We start from the raw sequence: 20,967 nt of genomic DNA, 5'->3' as shown, positions 1-20,967 counted from the left end.
TAACAACTTAGACAAAATAGACAAATTTCTCAAAAACCACAAACCACCAAAATGTAATAAAGATGAAACAGATGATCCTAAAACTCCCGTAACTGCTAAAGACATTGAATTCACCATTTATAAGCTCCCAGAAAAGAATTCCAGGACAGCTGGTTTCACTGGTTCTACCAAACATTTAGAGAAAAACTAAACAATTTTACACAATCTCTTCCAAAATTAGAAGAGGGAACACTTTCCAACTAATTTTAGGAGGCAAGTATTACCTTGAGGATAAAACCAAAGAGAGCATCAAAAAGAAAGCTAAAAATACCACTCATAAACTCAGATGTAAAAATTCTCAATAAATGGTATATTAAAAGAATTATGTATTATGACCAAGTGAGATTTATTCCAGTTATACAGGACTGGTTCAGTACTTTAAAGTCAATCAGTGTAACCCACCATGTCAACCATCTAAATTACAAAATCATATAATCATACCAATTGATACAGAAAAGGCATTTAAAAACACAATACCTATGCAGGATAAAATTTCTCGGTAAGCAAGGAACAGAGGGGGAACTTCCTCAACTTGATAGAGAGCATCAAAGATACAGATACAAAAATCTAGAGCTAACATCATAATGGGGAAAGACTGAATGCTTTTACAGGAAACAAGGCAAGGATGTCTTCTCTCACCACTCTTATTCAACATAGTGTTGGAACTTCAGCTAAATTGGCAGGGCAAGAAAAGAAAAAGTAGATACATTAGAAAGGAAGAAATTACAAATCACTCCAAGTCTTTTTTGGGAGACAGTACCAGTAAATGGTAATATTTTACTTAGGGAGTGCAAATTAAAACCACAATATCTATCACTATGCACCTATAAGAATATTTAAAATAAAATAGAGTGATAGTGCCAAATGCTGCCAAGGATGTGGAGAAAGTATATCACTCATGTTTTTCTGATACACTCTAAAATAGTTTGGCTGTTTCTTATAAAACAAAACATGCATTTGCCATATGATCCAACAGTTTCACTCTTGATCATTTATATGGGAGATGAAAACTTACATCTACACAAAAACATGCACATGAATGTTCATAAAGCTTTATTTATGATAGCAAAAAAAACCCCACCAAACATCCTTCAACAGGTGAATAGTTTGTGGTACCTTATATCATGGAATAATACTGAATAATACTAAGGAACAAATTACTGATACAAGTTACTGATACAAATTACTGAATAGACCTCCAGAATATTATTATACTGTGTGAAAGAAGCCAGTCTAGACAGACAAACCAGAGTATGTCCATACATTGGTATATATACTCAGCAATGAAAAGAAACGGGCTATCTAGCCATGAAAAGACATAGAGGAACCTTGAAAGCATATGACAAAATGAAAGAAGCCAATCTAAAAAGGTTATATATTATATGACTCCAACTTTCTTCTGGAAAAGGTAAAACTATGAATACAGTAAAAATATCAGTAGCTGCCAGGGGTTAGAAGAGAGAGAGAAACAAATAGATGGAACACAGATGATTCTGAAGGCAGTGGTACTATTTTGTGTGATACTGTATGGAGGATACATGTCATTATGTATTTGTTAAATCACACAGGACAGACAACACCAAGAGTGAATTCTAATGTAATCTGCATTTGTAGTTTAAAAATGCATCAATATTGATTCATCAATTTTAATAGATGTACCACACTAATGCAAGATATTAATGAGGGGAAGGTGGGGATGGAGGTAGGTAAGGGGATATATGGGAACTTTCTATACTTTCTGCTCATGTTTTATAAAATCTAAAAAAATAAAAGTATATTAATTTTTTCAAAAAGCCAATCTCAAAAGTTTATACTGTATGATTCTATTTATATAACATTCTTGAATTTATATCATAGAAATAGAGAGTGGAGAATTGGTTGCCATAGATTAGAAGGATGGGGGTGCAGGAATGTGTGGGGATGAAGGTGGTTTTGGCTATACAAGACTAGCAGGAGGATCCTTCTGATGATGGCCCTGTTCTGTATATTAATAGTGGTGGTGGTGGTTACATGAATTTACACATATGATAAAATTGCATACAACTACACACCACACATTCATTAGTGCATATAAAACTAGTGACATCTGAACAAGGTGGAGGTTGCATTGATGTTAATTTCCTAGTTGTAAAGTTGTACTCTCCTCATGCAGGATATACCAATAGGGGAAATAGTGAAGGGTACACAGGATCTCTCTGTATTTTCTCTTACAATTGCATATGAATCTAAAATTACCTCAAAATAAAGAATTAATTTTAAAAGCTTAATATTTTCAGTATATTGTTCTCATTATATCTAATGCAGGCATAGTTTTTCATTTTATCTAATTTTGTTCCCTTTCAGTCTATGCATATTGATGCCACTTTATATACTGAAAGTGATGCTCATGTGAGTATTGTTTTTTTCTCAAAATTGTATATTTTTGAGTTTTCAAAAATCTGTTAAGTGTATATTCATAAATTGATTGAAATATGTATAGTTTTAATCTAGCTTTTGGTGTGTTCTTATAGCATAGATCAATGAATTTTATAACTAATTATTGTGGTTCTAGGATTTGGGGACAAAGAGCTACATATGGATGCTATTTTTTAAAGGTGCCATATCAAAATATAAAAAAGCCTTTTCCATCAATGTCAAACAAAATACGTTATACATTTTGAGCATGCAATTGTATCATCATGCAATTAAATGCAAGAATCATGTTGACTGATGCAATTTCAAAGTATTCAGCATATCGTTTGTTTCCAGTGCTGAGGTGTATCACCATCTTTAATCATATTTTCTACAAATTGCCTAAAAACTTCATGTTCTACATTTTGCATAAATATCTACAATTGTCAGAAAAAGATTCTGCCTGGTTGGTTACTCTCTCTGTGGGAAAGAAAGAAACACAACCCAAAAAACCTGTCAGAGTTCAAGAATAATCTTGACCTTGTTTCATTACACACCGACATTTCCTAAGGCACGTGTGATTTCAGTCACACTGCTGGTCCTTTCCCTCTGGATTGGTCACTAAAAACCAGGAAACAGATCCCCTACTCCTTCACCTCATGGAAAACAAATTCTGTGCTGTGTGCATTCAGAACAGTAAGTGTTCTTTCATTATTCCTCACCTAGAACTTCTATGAAATAGAAGGCTTTGCCCCCACCAAGACTTTCTAAGCACTGAAAAGAAACCATAGCCAGAAACCAGAAAAGACAGATAGCCGCCAGCCACTTAGGGCTGCTGCCCTTGGAAGGCATTTCCCTGCCTGGGCTTCAGCGTGTTTCCCCTGTTTCTTTGCATTGTTTCAAAGTAGGGAACAGTCAGTTACCACCAACACTCAGTGTCCTGAGATTGTTTTTTTGCAAGAAGATAACCTTGCAACTCATAGTTTGTAGAAAGAAACTGAGACGGAAATTGAGATTTAAAGCCTGACTCATGTTCTTCCTAGTCATGTGTTAGCTTGGAATTCACTAAACTTTTCTGAACCTCAGTTTTATTATTTATTTTATTATCAACATGGTGACAGTATTTACCCTTTCAATCCTAAGCAGCTGCAGTGAGGGATAAGGAATACTGTCAGAGCCAGGCACATGGGTGTGTTCCTTCATTCATTCATCTGTTCAGAAGCGTTTGTTCAGTGCCTGCAGGGTCCCAGGCATTGGGAACACAAAGCCAAAGAAGTCATGGTTAAATCCCCAATATTCATTAACTGCTTTGCTTCTCTTAAGTTTAAGTTTTTGTTCAAGTAATTATTGTGGGAAATGTATTTGGGTGGTATCGGAAAGGTATCTTTTGATTTAGCCAATCTGTAAGTAGATAATACTCTTGCTTTGATTTTTCTAATAAATTTCTTGGAATCACATCTGCCTCTCAAACTTTGGAACTTGCATAAATAGTATGATTAGCAGCTACCACTGTTTAAAATGTTAACAATACAGTATAATTCTAAAAATTCTCACATTAAGTATCTATATTAATGTTTTGAGAGTAATTATCATCTAAGTGGCTTATAATTTCCATGTTTTCTGATTTTGTGTTCTTTCTTCTGTACAATATTGCCATCATTCTTGACTGTTTGTCCTCTGTTTTGGTTTTGATTTTCAAAGCCAAAAGAGAGAAAAAAAAAATCAAACAACTTCCTATGTAAAACTCTTCAGGGGTATTGTGTTTTTTTATAAAATATTTGGATTGACTTTCTAAAAAGTGAAAATTACATCTATATGAAAGTGAATAAGAGCAATTTTTTTCCAAAATGGCTTTTTGTAACTCTATTTTTAGCCCAATTGCAAAGTTACAGCAATGAAGTGCTTTCTCCTGGAGTTACACGTTATTTTGCGTGAGTCCAGAAATCCGGGCATTGATGAAACAGTTGAAAACCTCATCATTCTAGCAAACAACAGTTTATCTTCCAGTGGGGTGAGTTACCAATACTCATACAGAGCTATGTTGGATATTTTTGCTTGATTGGGAGAAGTCATTAGTAATAATGGACAAGCGGACCCTTCAAAGGGCACTCGTGAGAGGGAGCTAATTCTAGGAGTGACATGCAGAAGAGGCACCGTTACTAGTGTGCATACAATCCTAAACCATTCATTGTTGACACTCATTCAACGTTTACTGCATGATGCCAGGTATTGTGCCTCGGAGCTGGAGTGGCAGTGGAGGAAAAGTCAGGTCACTGACTTCGAGGTGTTTACTTACCACCAGGTATGGTGGATAGATGTTAATCTAATTACCTAAGTAAGTGTTTAGCATCAATAACTGCAGCCCACATTATTGGGTTGTTACTCTGTGCCAGACCTGTTCTTCAAGGGCTAAATGGTTATTCATTGAATCTACACAGTAACTTTTTATGATAGATACCTTTGTTTTAAGACTGAAGAAATTGGAGCATGGAGAGTTTGAAGTCTCCCTGCCATCCACACAGCTAGTACAATGGGGAGCCAGGATTCGTATGCAAGCAGTTTCACCCCAGAGTCTGTCTTCCTATCTGTGAAAGAATAAATGCAGCAAAGGGATCATAATAAGATTATTAATAATTTGGGTCAATCCAGGCAACATCAGCAGTATGGTTCCAGGAGAGCAAACCCTAGGGACTGCTGTGGCAGGCTTGAGGGCAGCTGTGCAAAGGCACTGAAGCACAGAGGATCATGGCTTTTGTGGTGAGACAGTAGTTGCCAAAGCAAAGTGGATCAATGTTTTATAAATGAGGAAGGTATAATAATTATTTGTTAATTTAACAAAATCTTTTTAGGCCCAGTTGAAGGCCCTCAGGATAAAAGAAGTGAAAAAATATACATAATCCCAGATCTTAAGAAGGAAAGAAGCATAAATAAACCAATCAATAAGCAAATGAATAAGTCAGTTACATAGTAAAGGTCTAATGGCTGAAAAGAAGGCAGATAAGGGACAGGGCTTCTTCTTTGGAGATTTACTTACTAAGCTGACATTTGACAAGGATGTGAGCAGGGGGGATGAGCCTGAAGGACACCTGGGGAAGTATCTGCAGGCAGAGGCAATTGAGAGTGCAAAGACCCTGGGCTTGTGAGGCTGCACACCTTGGATTTTTCCCACAAATGCCAGGCTGCGTCCAGTTTGTGCTTAGACGTCACCTTCTCATGATATCACTTCTTCATAGTTGCTGTCCCATCCCCACATCAGTGCTCCCTGTCCCCTTCTCTACATGTCCCTCTATCTGACATACCACATGTTTAATGGATATTAGCTGCTTTTCCCGGCTAGAATGCCCACTCAAAGGGGCAGGCACTTCTGGCTTTGTCAGTGCTATATCCCAATTCCCAGAATAATGCCTGGCATATACTAGACCCTTGATATATTTGTGAAATGAATATACTAATGTTTAAAATACCCTTGTGATGTTATCTTTATGTTATCAGTTGAAAGACTGAACCATGCAACAGATAAGTCATAACAACATCAATGGTGAATCTAATGTGCATGTTCATAGTCCCCGTCCTCACTATCCAGTGTGGCATATGCAATGGAAGGAAGGGCAGGAGGCATAGTTAAAAGACCTGGACAGGGTCAATTTTATTGATTATGTCAACTGAGATGAGTCATTTAGTATCTCTGCTATTCTATCTGACACGATGATTTTCAGAACCAATAGGGTAGCATTATATGAGATATGACAGTGCCTGGCATAGAGTATGTACTTGATAAAAATTGGTGGATCTGACTTTCAAATGCTTGCAAAATATAATTTTGATTTCTGCTGGTACAGCTTTCATGGTTCAGATCATCTCTAAAAAGTTAATTTATGATTGCTACGTTTGGAATATTCTAGTTATCCATGAAACTATGTTTAAGTGACATCAATTTGTGGTATTTGTCTGAATAGTTGTGAGTAGCAGTAGCTAGAACAGGAAGTGTGGATCAGCAGAGAGGAATAGTCTGATGTGTGCATGGGGGGTAAAGGCATGACCTCAGAGTTCCTAGGGCATAACCTTTGAGGTAATGGGGAAATGTGAAAGAAATAGGTAAGGAGTAGCTTAAGGGTGATACTGGAGGCAGGGACATTGTGCTAGAGTAGATGACTGGAAACTATTGAAAGGCTCTAATCAGGAAGTCCATGGTCTGATAGGCATGGCTATTTTTTTCAATATCCTTAATCTATTATAGGACATTTGATAGCCCATATCAAATCCCTCAGTTCTTTTTCCCCATAGTTCTTCCTAATGGCATAGTAATTTGCCAAAGTTTTTATGTCTTGAGACCTCACCTTATAGTTCAAATGATGTAATGTTCCCAGGAAAGAAATACATTAGACTTTCTAATCTAATTGATCCTCTCTTTTTATCTGGCAGAATGTAACTGAATTAGGATGCAAAGAATGTGAGGAACTGGAGGAAAAAAATATTAAAGAATTTTTACGGAGTTTTGTACATATAGTGCAAATGTTCATCAACCCTTCTTGATCGCAACTGATTGTCTTCAGCATTTCTATTTTTAACAAACATCTTCCCACTGCTTAGAAGGAAGGAAACACTCTGCATGTCAGATGTGCTGCCAAAAAGTTTTACTAGCAAGAAGATGATCTGGATCCTAGATCAGATGAACTGTTAGAAATGAAGACATAAAAATGGCACTGAGTAACACAGTGTCAATGAACTGGCCTCATGCTTATTTTTTCATGCTTTATTTTTAATTTATTATTGAAATTGTACATATTTGTAGCATAATATAAAATTTTGAATAAAATGGTGAACATATTTTATCCTTTGAAATTGCACTGATATTTACCTTTTGTAAGAAAGTAGGGAACATCTGTTCAAGGGTGAGAGTCAAATTATTTAACAACAAGCAGGGCTGGACATCACTGCTACAGTAAACAACATGCTCCAACCAATGTGGAACTCTTACCAGCCTTCATTTACTTCTCTGTTATGTGTAGCCCCCAGAGGAAGAATTGACTACCAATGAAAAAGGAGGAACTAGTTGTGAACCATTGCTGTACTCTCAAATTTAATTATTGATATATAAAGCCCTGTTGTGAAAAAAAAAAAAGAGATTGCAAGTACCTGGCATGTAATATGCATCAGCAAACCTTAGGTGGGGGTGGCAATAATAAACCTTCACTTATAGATAGAATTGTGTATAGAAAACTGATGGTTGTCATAATGTTTATATTTCCACTTTACCAAGTACAGATACTTTATTTTCCTTTTTTTTTTTTTTGCCCTGCTGATTTGGTAGAGTCAATATTGCCTGACATAAAATTATTGTTTATGCATTTTTTGCAATACAATGTCTAAAATTTGCAAGCTCTTTTTTAATGTAACTATGACTGAAATGGAATATTCTTGTCTCATCATAAATTAATTTCACTCACTTCATTTCTGGCAGCCTTCACTGAACACTAGAGGGTAGGAATTTATCTCCTAAGAATTCCATTTCTCTCCATTTCACAGTACAAACCAGTTCAATATTGAAACATTCTTTTATTGCCTGATGTCCCATCATGTTCATGTACCCCATTGCTCTAGCCAGTGTATGCTTAAAACATTTCTTTCAAGGTAGTTTTGGAGCAATGTGTATCCTGTCTGACTTTCAAAGAGTTATGTGCTGACTCAGCATGTGTCCTGCTCTTAAGCCAGACAAACTGTGTTCAGCAGCCACACTTCAGAGTTTAGAGATTGGCATTGTGACCATTTTTTTTTTTAATTTCATCTGGAATAGAATTTCTTAAGCCTATCTTTTATTTTAAAAAATGTTCTAGCTGTTCTGTTGATGAGGAATAGGAAAAATGTCCATTTTTAACTATAAGTTTCCAGTCCAATCCTTAGAGAAAAGTTAGGCTCCATCCAGTGTTTGTTGGGTTGGGTGAAGAAAAATCATAATGGAGTCACATTACCCATAATATTTTATAATGACCAGGAATCCATTCTGGTTCTATAGGCACACAAATAGGTTTAAATTTCGGCATTTTCCAGTGCTCAAAGTTAAGATTGCTCCCACATTAGATACTTAATATGGATCATTTTAGTTGACCTTACTAAATTCAAGACATGTATGTGCTACTTCTTAAAACACTCTTAGCTAAGACAAAAGCAAAGTAATTATGTACAACAATCTGAATTTTATTTTCATACTTGTATTCTTAACTCTTTCATTTCTGTTTCAAAATTTTTCCTACTTGAACTGTTCTCCTTAATTAACCAGCCTAATGTTATTTGCCTAGACTTGGATGCTATGTTGATGTCTCACATTGCTCTAAATGCTGAAAGTATTTGCCTTATATTACACATAGTAAAAAAAGCACAAATCCATAGAGTTAGAACCTCAAATAGTAAAAGCAAGCATAATAAAAATCAAGTTTACAGTTCAAAGTCAAATTGATTATATTCTTACCTTTTCTTAATTGTAGGTAAAGAAAAAAACATATTAGAAAATATTATTTCTACACTCTCCCTGGCAGTAAGTATAAAGAGCAAATAGGCAAAAGGTCTGGAACTGCAAACAGAACCAATACATAATTGGTGAGCCTAGAGATTTTTAAAACCTATTGACAAGTCTAATTTTATATACTCTCATTTTTTATCTTACAACAAAGAATCAATAAAATTATTTTGTTTTGCTGTTGCTGTGAAGGGCTTATACATTTTGATGTGTTACTCTTAGTGTCCATCAAATTCAATGGCTCATATGGGCAAACTGATATATACAGTAAGAAAATCAAGTAATGTAATTGATCACTCTCCTCCCACACACACAGATATACTAGAGAACACATTTTTTCCCTTCATCAGTGTTATACCAGGCTTAGCATAAGCTCTCTGCATTCATGTGTGAGTTATGGTTAACATATGCATGTCATGTATAAATATTTTGCCCCAAGGAAATCCCATTTCCATAGAGATTTAGTTCAATGCTTCTGAATGTGTCTGATGACTGAATTTCATCTTCACTAAGGAATTTATTATGCAAAGTAAACTTTAGCTTCATTGAAAAGTCCCCTAATTGTATAATCTATCTGATATAATCAACATAAAAGAAAAATTAAGGAATCATTAATAAAGAATTATAATTTTGCCCTTATTAAAATCAAAAACAGAAACCAGCCTTGAAAACTCCCTGAGCAGACAAAACTAGTTTAGTCATACAAAGCTTGATTTGGCTTATTTTGCACGACTAACTTGACATGAGTCATTTCTTGCTTATGCTTCTGAAAATCATAAATAAAACAGTTTTCCAAGGTTGATAAGAGGTAACCACTGACTTATTCCCTATTATTTAAGAAAATTCTATTATAACCACTGTGAAGAATAAATAGTCACTGCTTTTTGAGTATACAATCTGCTTTATAAAAAGGTACCCCTGAACCTCATTCCGTATTTTGGGTTAAGTGCACTCTGTCGCAAACTCGTTTTGGTGTTTGATGTGTGCACAATAAACTTTTACTAATTACTACTTTAGTGATTCACTCATTTTACTTCTGTTATTTCTGAACTTATGACATTCTCTGGTATCAGAAGTGGGATCCAAAGAAGACTTCCAAAGACTCCCAAGTATGGTGAACAAATACGTGCTCGTACCCACAGAGCCCGTGGAGCTCACTGCTTTCTTGCTGACCCTGGAACTGAGGGTAAGTCTCTGGGATGTGGGCTCCACTCTGCATTCTGAGCTCTCCTACTTTATTGTGCACACTTCCTTTCAACTTCTTGGTAAGTCACCATATTCCATTCTATAGTGGGGAAAATGCATGATTCCCTACATTTTGGAACAACTATTGGAAAATAGTGCCTCTCATAGTTAAAATGTCTTGCAGAATCCAAAGGTAAAAATGGGTTCCACTTGGTCTATGAATCAGGTTTTCATGTCTTTTGGAAAAATGGATGAACTTTTGAAATTGTAATGGCCATTTTGGGTAACCATTGGCTTATGTAAATTTGGATTCCAAACCTCTGAGAGACAATGGAAAGCATTTTCTAACTGATATTCAGAAGCCTTTGAAAGATAAAATGACTCCAAAAACAGTTCTAAAAAGATCCTTACAACATGCAAATAAAATATCTTTAAAAAAAAGCCTTGACCGTCTGAGCAGGTACACTTAGTTTATCTGCCAGAAACACAAGGGTGATACAACTGTTCTTTAGAGGTTTATACCACAGATATGGCTAAAATTTTCAAAACAAAAGCTATAAGATGTCTGTCTATCAGTACATTTATGTATGTCTATGTGTGCTATATTTCTATCTCTGGGTGGCATTACCAGAGTTAACTTTTAAAAAGCTCTATTTAATTGGCTTAAAGAAAGTTAAACATTTATATAAATCAACTATACTCTCAGAAAAAAAATGTTTTCAAGTTCACATGATCTGGTATAATCTTAAATAAATAAAATCTAGTTTAATAAATGCAGGCATGCCTTAGAAATTTGTTAACAATAGAAAAACTTAATATGGTTAGCTATTTGAGGTCTAATCCAAGCATAATTGTTAAAAACAAGTAATGTAAATAAATATTAAGTTAAAAGTTTATACTAAGTTAAACTAAAAAATAGATATTCATTGACTATCTAAATAATTTCCCAATAACAAAAATTAAACATGAGTTTGAGTTTTATCTACTTTGGGCTTTTAAATTTTTTTCCAGAGAGACAAAAGATATTTGTGTCTATAAATAAACATGTTTTGTGTTCACAGTGAAAATTTTACTGTGAGAAAGAATATTCTAGCAACTGTGAAGTGTATTTCTAAATTTCCTAATCTACTACAGGATGCTAAAGATGATAAGCAGTTCACATTTGCCTGCCTCCTAGTTTCCACTGAAAAGCACAGATTACAAATAGTTCAAATTTATAATCAATATGTAAAAATAAACCACTAGAAATACTAAGGGTGGAAAAAAATGAGTATTTATTTGATATGGTAGGCAAATAAAAAGGAGTGTGTTTTTCAGATAAGGAAAAATGTGAAGGACATGTTTTTTTGTTTTGTTTTTGTAAGGGAAAAAAAGTAATTTTGTGCTAAAGTAACACGATTGTTCCAGAATAAGAAAGGAACAAGATAAGATAAAGTCAAATTAGATACAGAAAGCTGAAGAAGATTTATAGACAAAGATTCTTGAGAAAGAAATTTTATGTGTGTTCAAGCTGACTTAGATTGGAATAGATTTATTTACTTAAAAATATTTAATATCAAAAGCTACTAGTACAAAATTAGAATTTTGTTCTCTCTCTGTTAAAATCACATTTTTAAAGAAAGATTATTGGTCTACTCTTAAAAAAAACTGTAAGAAAAGATTTTTCTGTGCCTTTAATGTAATCTGCCTAGAGAACAGATTCTGTGTTTTGTCTTCATCAGGTCTTTGATTACTTAGAAAAAAAGAGTCTTTTCTATTAAAAGGTCTAAGTGTTTTTGTTTTGCTTTGTTTTGTTTTTACAGTTCTATAACCTTCTGTATATGCTTTTGAAATCTTTCAATTGTTACTTTCATTGAATGAATGGGTAAGTATTGTTTGACAATGACTTATGATCATAATTTTAACCCTTTTGTGTTTTAAACCTTTTAATATTTTTGACAGACTTCTCAGAAATTAAATTTTAAATAAAGCTTCTTTTTTTAAAACTTGAAATAATTTTGGGATTTTCTAGAGGGTCCTTGGAACATCTCAAAAGACTTGTTTTCTCTCCTTGTAGGAGTATTAAACTAATTAGACTTATTTGATATGTTAGATTACATGAGAAGCATTGTACAATGTCTTCAAAGAGATTCATGGGAAAGACCCTGACACATACACAACTAAAATTCAGGTTTCAGGTAATTATAAGATTATAACAGTGAACTGGGTAAGATTTTCTAAAACTTTTCATGAAAACATTTTGATTAATTCATAAAGCTGATAAACCAAGATAAAGCAAGACAAAAATTAATTACAGGAGACTGAATCAACTGATGCAGATGATTATAATTTTATAACTTCATTTAAATCATTGCTAGTTCTTTAATGTTTTGTTATGCAAATTTAAAGGACTCCTTTTTCTCCTCTCTTTAAAGCTATCTATAACTTACAGCAATTTGGTAAAATATACCTTTGCAACAAAGTTGAAAATGTTTTTCTTTTTCTCCCTACCTGAGCCTTCCACAATTCAGAAACTCTTATTAAATATTCTTATTTTTCATGACAATGTAAGTACTTGATGAAATTCAGCAAGAATCTCTTCTTACAAGAGGACATGATTGGTCAAGTCCGTGGCTTGGCTTCCCAGCCTTGAGAGGCTTTTGAAAGTTCAATCTGATATTCCTTACAAAAAGTTCCAACAAGGAAATTTAAAGGAGCCTCTATAGTCACTCATTTTTCTTGATGCACTTATGTAAATAATCAAGCCAAATTTATTGAAACTAGGCTTAGTTTGCAAATGAATTAGTCTTACTGAGTTTATCTTTGATAGGAATGGGGATGATTCTAGAGAGAAAAATTATGTTTCAGTAATACACCTTTGTGGATGTCAGATTCTGGTGTTGTTGTCTTTGGGCTTTTGTTTTCTACCTATAAACTACACTAGATCCCGAATTCTTCTAGTTTCCTCCAATATCTGGCTAGATCTCTCCAAACTAATTAAAATTTCCAATTTTTGGAGTCACTGTAAAAGTAAAAATGCCCTTTTCCTGAATCCATGCAATCTAAAACTGGCCAGCTTGATCGAAATTTCAGAGAAATCTCTGTAACAGCTTATGTGTGGATGATGTTTGTTTGTTGCTAAGTGGTCACTCACCAGAGGTATTCGCACCACAAACCAGGGAAATCTATCCCATCTCACCTGCCCACTCTCACCCCCTCTGAAGGTGCTTGGAATCTGGCATCTAGAAATGTTCTCAAATTTCTAGTCTCAGCCTCACAGTATGAGGCTGCTCTCCAGACTTAGAAACTGAATGTATAATTTGCTCAAACTATTAACCTTTGTTTTACTTTTGTTTCCATGGAAATGCCTCTCATTAAATTACCTGATTGCTCACATCATACAGAGACCTAATTCAGGTGAAAACTCACCTGCCATACAGCCTCCTGAAATAAAACATTCACATTAGTCCTGTCCTAAGTAATCATAAGGATATGTGATTGTTAATATATCATGTTATGTCTACATAAATAACTTAAAAAAATCGAAGCCCATTTGATTTTTTAATTGTTTAAATCTTGGCTACTGGGAATCTCTTTTCTGGAGAACTTTTCAATCCTTGGCTATTATTCTTCTGATTGTCATGCTATTAACCTCTTACATGCATTGTATATTCTCAAGGGTTTTAAATTCCTGCTGTGAGCCACTCACCAAATGGTATGCATCAGGATCAGACACCTGGATGAAATTGCAATGAACACATAAAAGATAAAAATGGTGACTACCTGGCCTTCCAGCACAACCCTACTACTGGAAACAACAAATGTGTGATTCTTTGCACTGTCTACATCCATGATGGTAACTGAGAATAACACTATATTGGTGGGTCATACTCTCAGCCTCTTGAGAAAATGAGCAGAAAGGTGACGTTGTCAAAATAAAAAACAGAGACCAGCGCTGAGCAGACAAAACCAGTATAGACATTCAAACAAAGACTAATTTAGCTGATTTTGCAAGACTAACTTGATCAGAGCCACTGGTTGTATATGGTTCTGAAAATCCTAAGCAAAACTTGAACTGTTTCCCAAGATTGATATGAGGTAATCACTGGCCAATTCCCTATCCTTGAAAAAATCTTTAATATTGTAACTAGTCATTGTGAAGAATGAACAGTCATTGCTTTCCACCCTACAAGCTGCTTTATAACAATGAGGCTCAGTGGTAGCCAAATTCCATGTTTTGATTTGAGGGCTCTCAGTTTGCAAACTTCTTAGTGCATGCACAATAAATTTTTATTAATTACTACTTTGAGGAATCACTGGTTTTACTTCTGTTATTTCTTAACTTTTGACAGTCTTGTGTCAGTCCTGGATTTCAAAATAAGTTGACTATTAGAAGAACCAAAGAGGAAATTGTAACACAGAAGCAGAGTTGAAAATAGCACATTTAGTTTTTACAAACTGTGTTAACACTTCCAGAATATCATCATCAGAGAGCCCAGGGCCACCTCACCTCACAGGAGCCCATCGGCATCCTCACCATGAAGGGATTCTCCCCTTCAGTCACCTTGTGACCCTATTGTTTGGATGCCTGTTGTGTGTAAACATGCTGCAGTTACTACTATGAGTAAGGCAGCCATAGTCTCAGCCCTCACAGGATTTACCTTTTAGCAGGAAAGTCATATTATCATATTCATGACTGAAGTGCTTACTCAGTTATCCATTCTATGAAGGGCACCAGGTGAGATATAAAGAGAGGAGCTGATTCATCCAAGGTATCATGGAGAGACAGTGATAGCTGAGCTCTGCTCTGAATTATAAAGAATTATTTGGTGGGGAGAAGAGTAGGAAGAATCAAGTGGAGAAACAGCATGCCCAGTCCTTCAGTCAAGAAGAATGACACCACCATGTGCAGAGAGTGGAAGGAAGGCCTGGAGTGGCCAGGGGCAGAGAAAGCACTGAAAGGAGCTAGAAAGGTAGGGATAGGCTAGTCTCAGGCTCTGCTAAGGGTTTTACTTTATACTAAAAAACAACAGCAACAAAAAAAAAGACCCTTATTATGGCATGTATGACCCTTATTATGGCATGTATATGGCATGGGTTGTTTCTGCTGTTGAGAGTAGTTGAAATCAAAATCTTTACCACTAAATCCCAGGATAATAAAATTACTTTGAATAACATCATCTTACACGGACCTCATTATTTCAGTCATTTAATGAATTCCTTGCTACACTTAATGGAGCTCAACTTCAGCACGTAATTATTCATTCACTGTCAAAAACAACAAACCTGTTTTCGGTACCTATGTCATGAGAGTTCAAGGTCATGAGGATTAATATGTAAGTCCAGTGTTGGTTTCTGAAGGAGGTACTCCGTGGTCAAAATCCTCATATTGGAGAGGCTTCTTGAAAGAAGGACGTCCTAAATCACTTTAATGACAACTATTTGATACAAGGAAGGCCAGTTACTCTCATCAAGAAAAATGAGGTAGAGGAAGGAACCAGGATATAATGGCAGTGGTCTGCTAATGGATGACAGAGTACACTTAAAACAGGAAATGAAAAGATTTGAGATAGGTGTGATTGGGTTGGAGAGAGAGAAAGCTTCACAGCACGATTGTACTACATATGATCAGAGACTCATCAGGTTAGGCTGTACAATAGCTTAGAAGACATAAACGCTGATGTTTTTAAGAACAGAATACGAAAAAGCAACATTTCTCAAGAAGTGACAGCTAGGAGCCTGAAGGTGAGACATGAATGTCACCGCAGTGGTGGTGTCACATGACAAGTACTGTCTTTCCAAGGGTTTTAAACATCCTGGTCATCAGCCAGGTTCAGTTTCCTGAATCGATTTAATAAGATGGAAGCCCCTAGTGTGTCTCTTACTCCTGCTCTCTAAGGACAGAACAGGCTGATGGAAATAGTAATAATATTCTTATACTTTTATACTTCTTAAAGTTCACCAAGCACTTTTATCTCTATTATTACTTTTTTTAATCCTTTTATTTTTTTATGTTTATTTTTATTTTATTAAAGTATCATTGATTTACACTCTTACAAAGGTTTGACATGAAAAACATTGTGGTTACTACATTAACACATATTATCAAGTCCCCCCCACAACACATTGAAGTCACTGCCCATCAGAGGAGTAAGACGCCACAGAGTCACTACTTGTCTTCTATGTGCTACACTGTCTTCCCTGTGACCCCACATACCACGTGTACTAATCATAATACCCGCAATCTCCTCCCTCCCTCCCCACCTGCACTCCCCAAACCCTCCCCTTTCATAACTGTTAGTCCCTTCTTGATGTCTGTAAATCTGCTACTGTTTTTTTATATAATTAATCTACAATAACATGAGGAACATTATGTTTACTAGACACCCCCCATCACCAAGTCCACCCCCACATACCCCATTACAGCCTCTGTCCATCAGCATAGTAAGATGCTATAGAGTCACTACTGGTCTTCTCTCTGTTGTACAGCCCTCCCCTTGACCCCCCCCTCATTATACATGCTAATCACAATGCTCCCTTTCTCTTTTCCAACCCCTAATCCCTCCCTACCCACCCGTCCTCCCCAGTCCCTTTCCCTTTGGTAACTGTTAGTCCATTCTTGGGTTCTGTGAGACTGCTGCTGTTTTATTCCTTCAGTTTTTTCCTTGTTCTTATACTCCACAGATGAGTGAAATCATTTGATATTTGTCTTTCTCCGCCTGGCTTATTTCACTGAGCATAATACCAACTAGCTCAATTCACATTGTTGCAAATGGCAGGATTTGTTTTCTTCTTATGGCTAAATAATATTCCATTGTATATATGTACCACATCTTCTTTATCCATTCATCTACTGATGGACACGTAGGTTGCTTCCAGTTCTTGACTATTGTAAATAGTGCTGCAATAAACATAGGGGTGCATATATCTTTTTCAAACCAGGCTGCTGCATTCTTAGGGTAAATTCCTAGAAGTGAAATTCCTGGGTCAAATGGTATTTGTATTTTGAGCATTTTGAGGAACCTCCATACTGCTTTCCACAATGACTGAACTAATTTACATTCCCATCAGTGGTGTAGGAGTGTTCCCCTTTCTCCACAACCTTGCCAACATTTGTTGTTGTTTGTCTTTTGGATGGTGGCGATCCTTACTGGTGTGAGGTGATACCTCATTGTGGTTTTAATTTACATTTCTCTGATGACAAGTGATGTGGAGCATCTTTTCATGTGTCTATTGGCCATCTGAATTTCTTCTTTGGAGAACTGTCTCTTCAACTCCTCTGCCCATTTTCTTTTATTGGATTATTTGCTTTTGTTGATGTGTGAGAGCTCTTTATATATTTTGGATGTCAACCCTTTATCGGATCTGCCATTTATGAATATATTCTTTCATACTGTAGGATACCTTTTGTTCTATTGATGGTGTCCTTTGATGTACAGAAGCTTTTCAGCTTGATATAGTCCCACTTGTTCATTTTTGCTTTTCGTTCCCTTGCCCAGGGAGATATGTTCACGAAGAAGTTGTTCATGTTTGTGTTCAAGAGATTTTTGCCTATTTTTTTTTCTAAGAGTTTTATGGTTTCATGACTTACATTCAGGTCTTTGATCCATTTTGAATTTACTTTTGTGTATGGGGTTAGACAATGGTCCAGTTTCATTCTCTTACATGTAGCTGTCCAGTTTTGCCAAAACCAGCTGTTGAAGATGCTGTCATTTCCCCATTGTATGTCCATGGCTCCTTTATCGTATATTAATTGACCACAAATGTTTGGGTTAATATCTGGACTCTCTATTCTGTTCCACTGGTCTTTGGGTACCAAATTTTCTTGATTACTGTGGCATTGTAGTAGAGTTTGAAGTTGGAAAGTGAGATCCCCTCTGTTTTATTCTTCCTTCTCAGGATTGCTTTGGCTATTGTATGATCTTCTTTTGATGTATTGAATTTGGTTTGCTAATATTTTGTTGAGTAATTTGCTTCTATGTTCATCACAGATATTGGTCTGTAATTTTCCTTTTTGGTGCAGTCATGGCCTGGTTTTGACATTAGAGTGATGCTAGCTTCATAGAATGAGTTTGGAAGTATTCCCTCCTCTTTTATTTTTTTGAAAACTTTAAGGAGAATGGGTATTATGTCTTCTCTATATGTCTGATAAAATTCAGCAGTCAATTCATCTGGCCTGGGTTTTTGTTCTTGGGTAGTTTTTGATTACTGATTCAATTTCATTGCTGGTAATTGGTCTGTTTAGATTTTCTGTTTCTTCCTTGGTCAGTCTTGGAAGGTTGTATTTTCCTACGAAGTTGTCCATTTCTTCTAGGTTTTCCAGTTTGTTAGCATATAGATTCTCATAGTATTCTCTAATAATTCTTTGTATTTCTGTGGGGTCTGTCATGGTTTTTCCTTTCTCATTTCTGATTCTGTTGATGTGTGTAGATTCTCTTTTCTCTTAATAAGTCTGGCTAGGGGCTTATCTATTTTGTTTATTTTCTCAAAGAACCAGCTCTTGGTTTCGTTGATTTTTTCTATTGTTTTATTCTTCTCAATTTTATTTATTTCTTCTCTGATCTTTATTATGTCTTTCATTCTGTTGACTTTGGGGCTCCTTTGTTCTTCTTTTTCCAGTTTCAATAATTGCGACTTTACATTATTCTTTTGGAATTGTTCTTCCTTCTTTAAATAGATGTGGATTGCTAAATACTTTCCTCTCAGAACTGCCTTTGTTGTGTCCCACAGAAGTTGGGACTTAGTGCTGTTGTTGTCATTTGTCTCCATATATTGCTTGATCTCTATTTTAATTTGGTCATTGATCCATTGATTATTTAGGGGCATGTTGTTAGGCCTCCATGTGTTTGCGTGCCTTTTTGCTTTCTTTGTACAATTTATTTCTAGTTTTATACCTTTGTGGTCTGAAAAGTTGGTTGGTAGAATTTCAATCTTTTTTAATTTACTGAGGCTCTTTTTGTGGCCTAGGATGTGGTCTATTCTGGAAAACATTCCATGTGCACTTGAGAAGAATGTGTATCCTGCTGCTTTTGGGTGTAGAGTTCTGTAGATGTCTATTAGGTTCATCTGTTCTAATGTGTTGTTCAGTGCCTCTGTGTCATTACTTATTTTCTGTCTGGTGGAACTGTCCTTTGAAATGAGTGGTGTGTTGAAGTCTCCTAGAATAAATGCCTTTCATTCTATTTCCTCCTTTAATTCTGTTAGTATTTCTTTCACATATGTTGGTGCTCCTGTATTGGGAGCATATATAATTTTAGTGGTTATATCCTCTTGTTGGATTTAACCCTTTATAATTATGTAATGTTCTTTATCTCTTGTTACTTTCTTTGCTTTGAAGTCTATTTTGTCTGATACTATTATTGCCACACCTGCTATTTTTTCCCTGTTTGCATGAAATATCTTTTTCCATCCCTTGACTTTTAATCTGTGCATGTCTTTGGGTTTGAGGTGAGTCTCTTGTAAGCAGCATATGATGCGTCTTGCTTTTTCATCCATTCTATCACTATGTGTCTTTTGATTGGTGCATTCAGTCCATTTACATTTAGGGTGATTGTTGAAAGATAGGCATTTATTGCCATTGCAGGCTTTAAGTTTGTGGTTACCAAAGGTTCAAGGGTATCTTCATTACTATCTAACCATCTAACTTAACTCTCTTATTGAGCTATTATAAACACAGTCTGATGATTCTTTATTTCTCTTCCTTCTTATTCCTCCTTCTCTATTCTTTATATGTTAGGTGTTTTATTCTGTACTCTTTTGTGTTTCCTTTGAATGTGCATAGTTGATTTTATATTTTGCCTTTAGTTAGTATTTGGTTGCTCTGCTTTCTTTTTTGTAATTTTATTTTCTCTGATTACATCTATTTTGCCTTAGGAGTGCTTCCATCTAGAGCAGTCCCTTTGAAATATCCTGTATAGGTGGTTTGTGGGAGGCAAATTCCAACTTTTGCTTGTCTTGGAATTGTTTAATCCCTCCTTCATATTTGAATGATAATCGTGCTGGATGCAGTATCCTTGGTTCAAGTCCCTTCTGTTTCATTGCATTAAATATATCATGCCATTCTCTCTGGCCTTTAAGGTTTCTTTTGAGAAGTCTGATAATAGCCTAATGGGTCTTCCTTTTTTAGGTGACCTTTTTTCTCTCTCTGGCTGCCTTTAGTACTCTGTCCTTGTCTTTGATCTTTGCCATTTTGATTGTTATATGTCTTGGTGTTGTCCTCCTTGGCTCCCTTGTTTTGTGACATCTGTGGGCTTCCATGTTCTGAGAGACTATTTCCTCCCCCAGATTGGGGAAGTTTTCAGCAATTATTTCTTCAAAAACACTTTCTATCCCTTTTTTTCTCTCTTCTTCTTCTGGTATCCCTATAATGCGAATATTGTTCCATTTGGATTGGTCACAGATTTCTCTTAATATTCTTTCATTCCTGGAGATCCTTTTATCTCTCTCTGCCTCAGCTTCTCTGTGTTCCTGTTCTCTGATTTCTATTCCATTAATGGCCTCTTGCACCTCATACAGTCTACTCTTAAGTCCTTCCAGAGATTGTTTTATTTCTGTATTCTCCTTCCCAACTTGATCCTTTAGCTCTTGCATATTTCTCTGTAGGTCCATCAGCATGGTTATGACCTTTATTTTTAATTCTTTTTCAGGAAGATTGGTTAAGTCTATATTCCCCAGTCCTCTCTCAAGGGTTGTCTGGGTGATTCTGGACTGGATCAAGTTCTTCTGCCTTTTCATGGCAATAGAGGTATTTGTAGGCAGGTAGCACATGTGTTAGCTTGCAGAACAAAGTCACTTCCTGCTTGCTGGTCACCTTGCCCTTCTCCTCTGCTTGTGCCCATTACCTGCACACCAGGAGCAGC

General features: G+C 35.7%; 1 protein-coding gene across 13 annotated transcripts in view; it reads left to right on the top strand.

Moving 5' to 3' along the window:
• Positions 1-15,379, top strand: part of IL15 (interleukin 15) — a 92,759-nt gene extending 77,380 nt beyond the window's left edge. For 10 of the 13 annotated variants that reach the window (XM_036996775.2, XM_036996774.2, XM_036996773.2 and 7 more), the window contains 3 exons: positions 2,383-2,427; positions 4,304-4,441; positions 6,853-7,272. In XM_036996775.2, coding sequence (XP_036852670.1) covers positions 2,383-2,427; positions 4,304-4,441; positions 6,853-6,963 — 294 coding nt within the window. In that variant the 3' untranslated portion in view covers positions 6,964-7,272. The other 3 variants (XR_012131559.1, XR_012131556.1, XM_036996782.2) reach the window with 3 other exon arrangements.
• Positions 15,380-20,967: the final 5,588 nt, after the last annotated feature.

The sequence above is a fragment of the Manis javanica genome, chromosome 5 (assembly GCF_040802235.1).
Source record: "Manis javanica isolate MJ-LG chromosome 5, MJ_LKY, whole genome shotgun sequence".
NCBI lineage: Eukaryota > Metazoa > Chordata > Mammalia > Pholidota > Manidae > Manis > Manis javanica.
The sequence above is the reverse complement of the archived record's forward strand: the minus strand, read 5'-3'. Positions and strand labels throughout refer to the sequence as shown.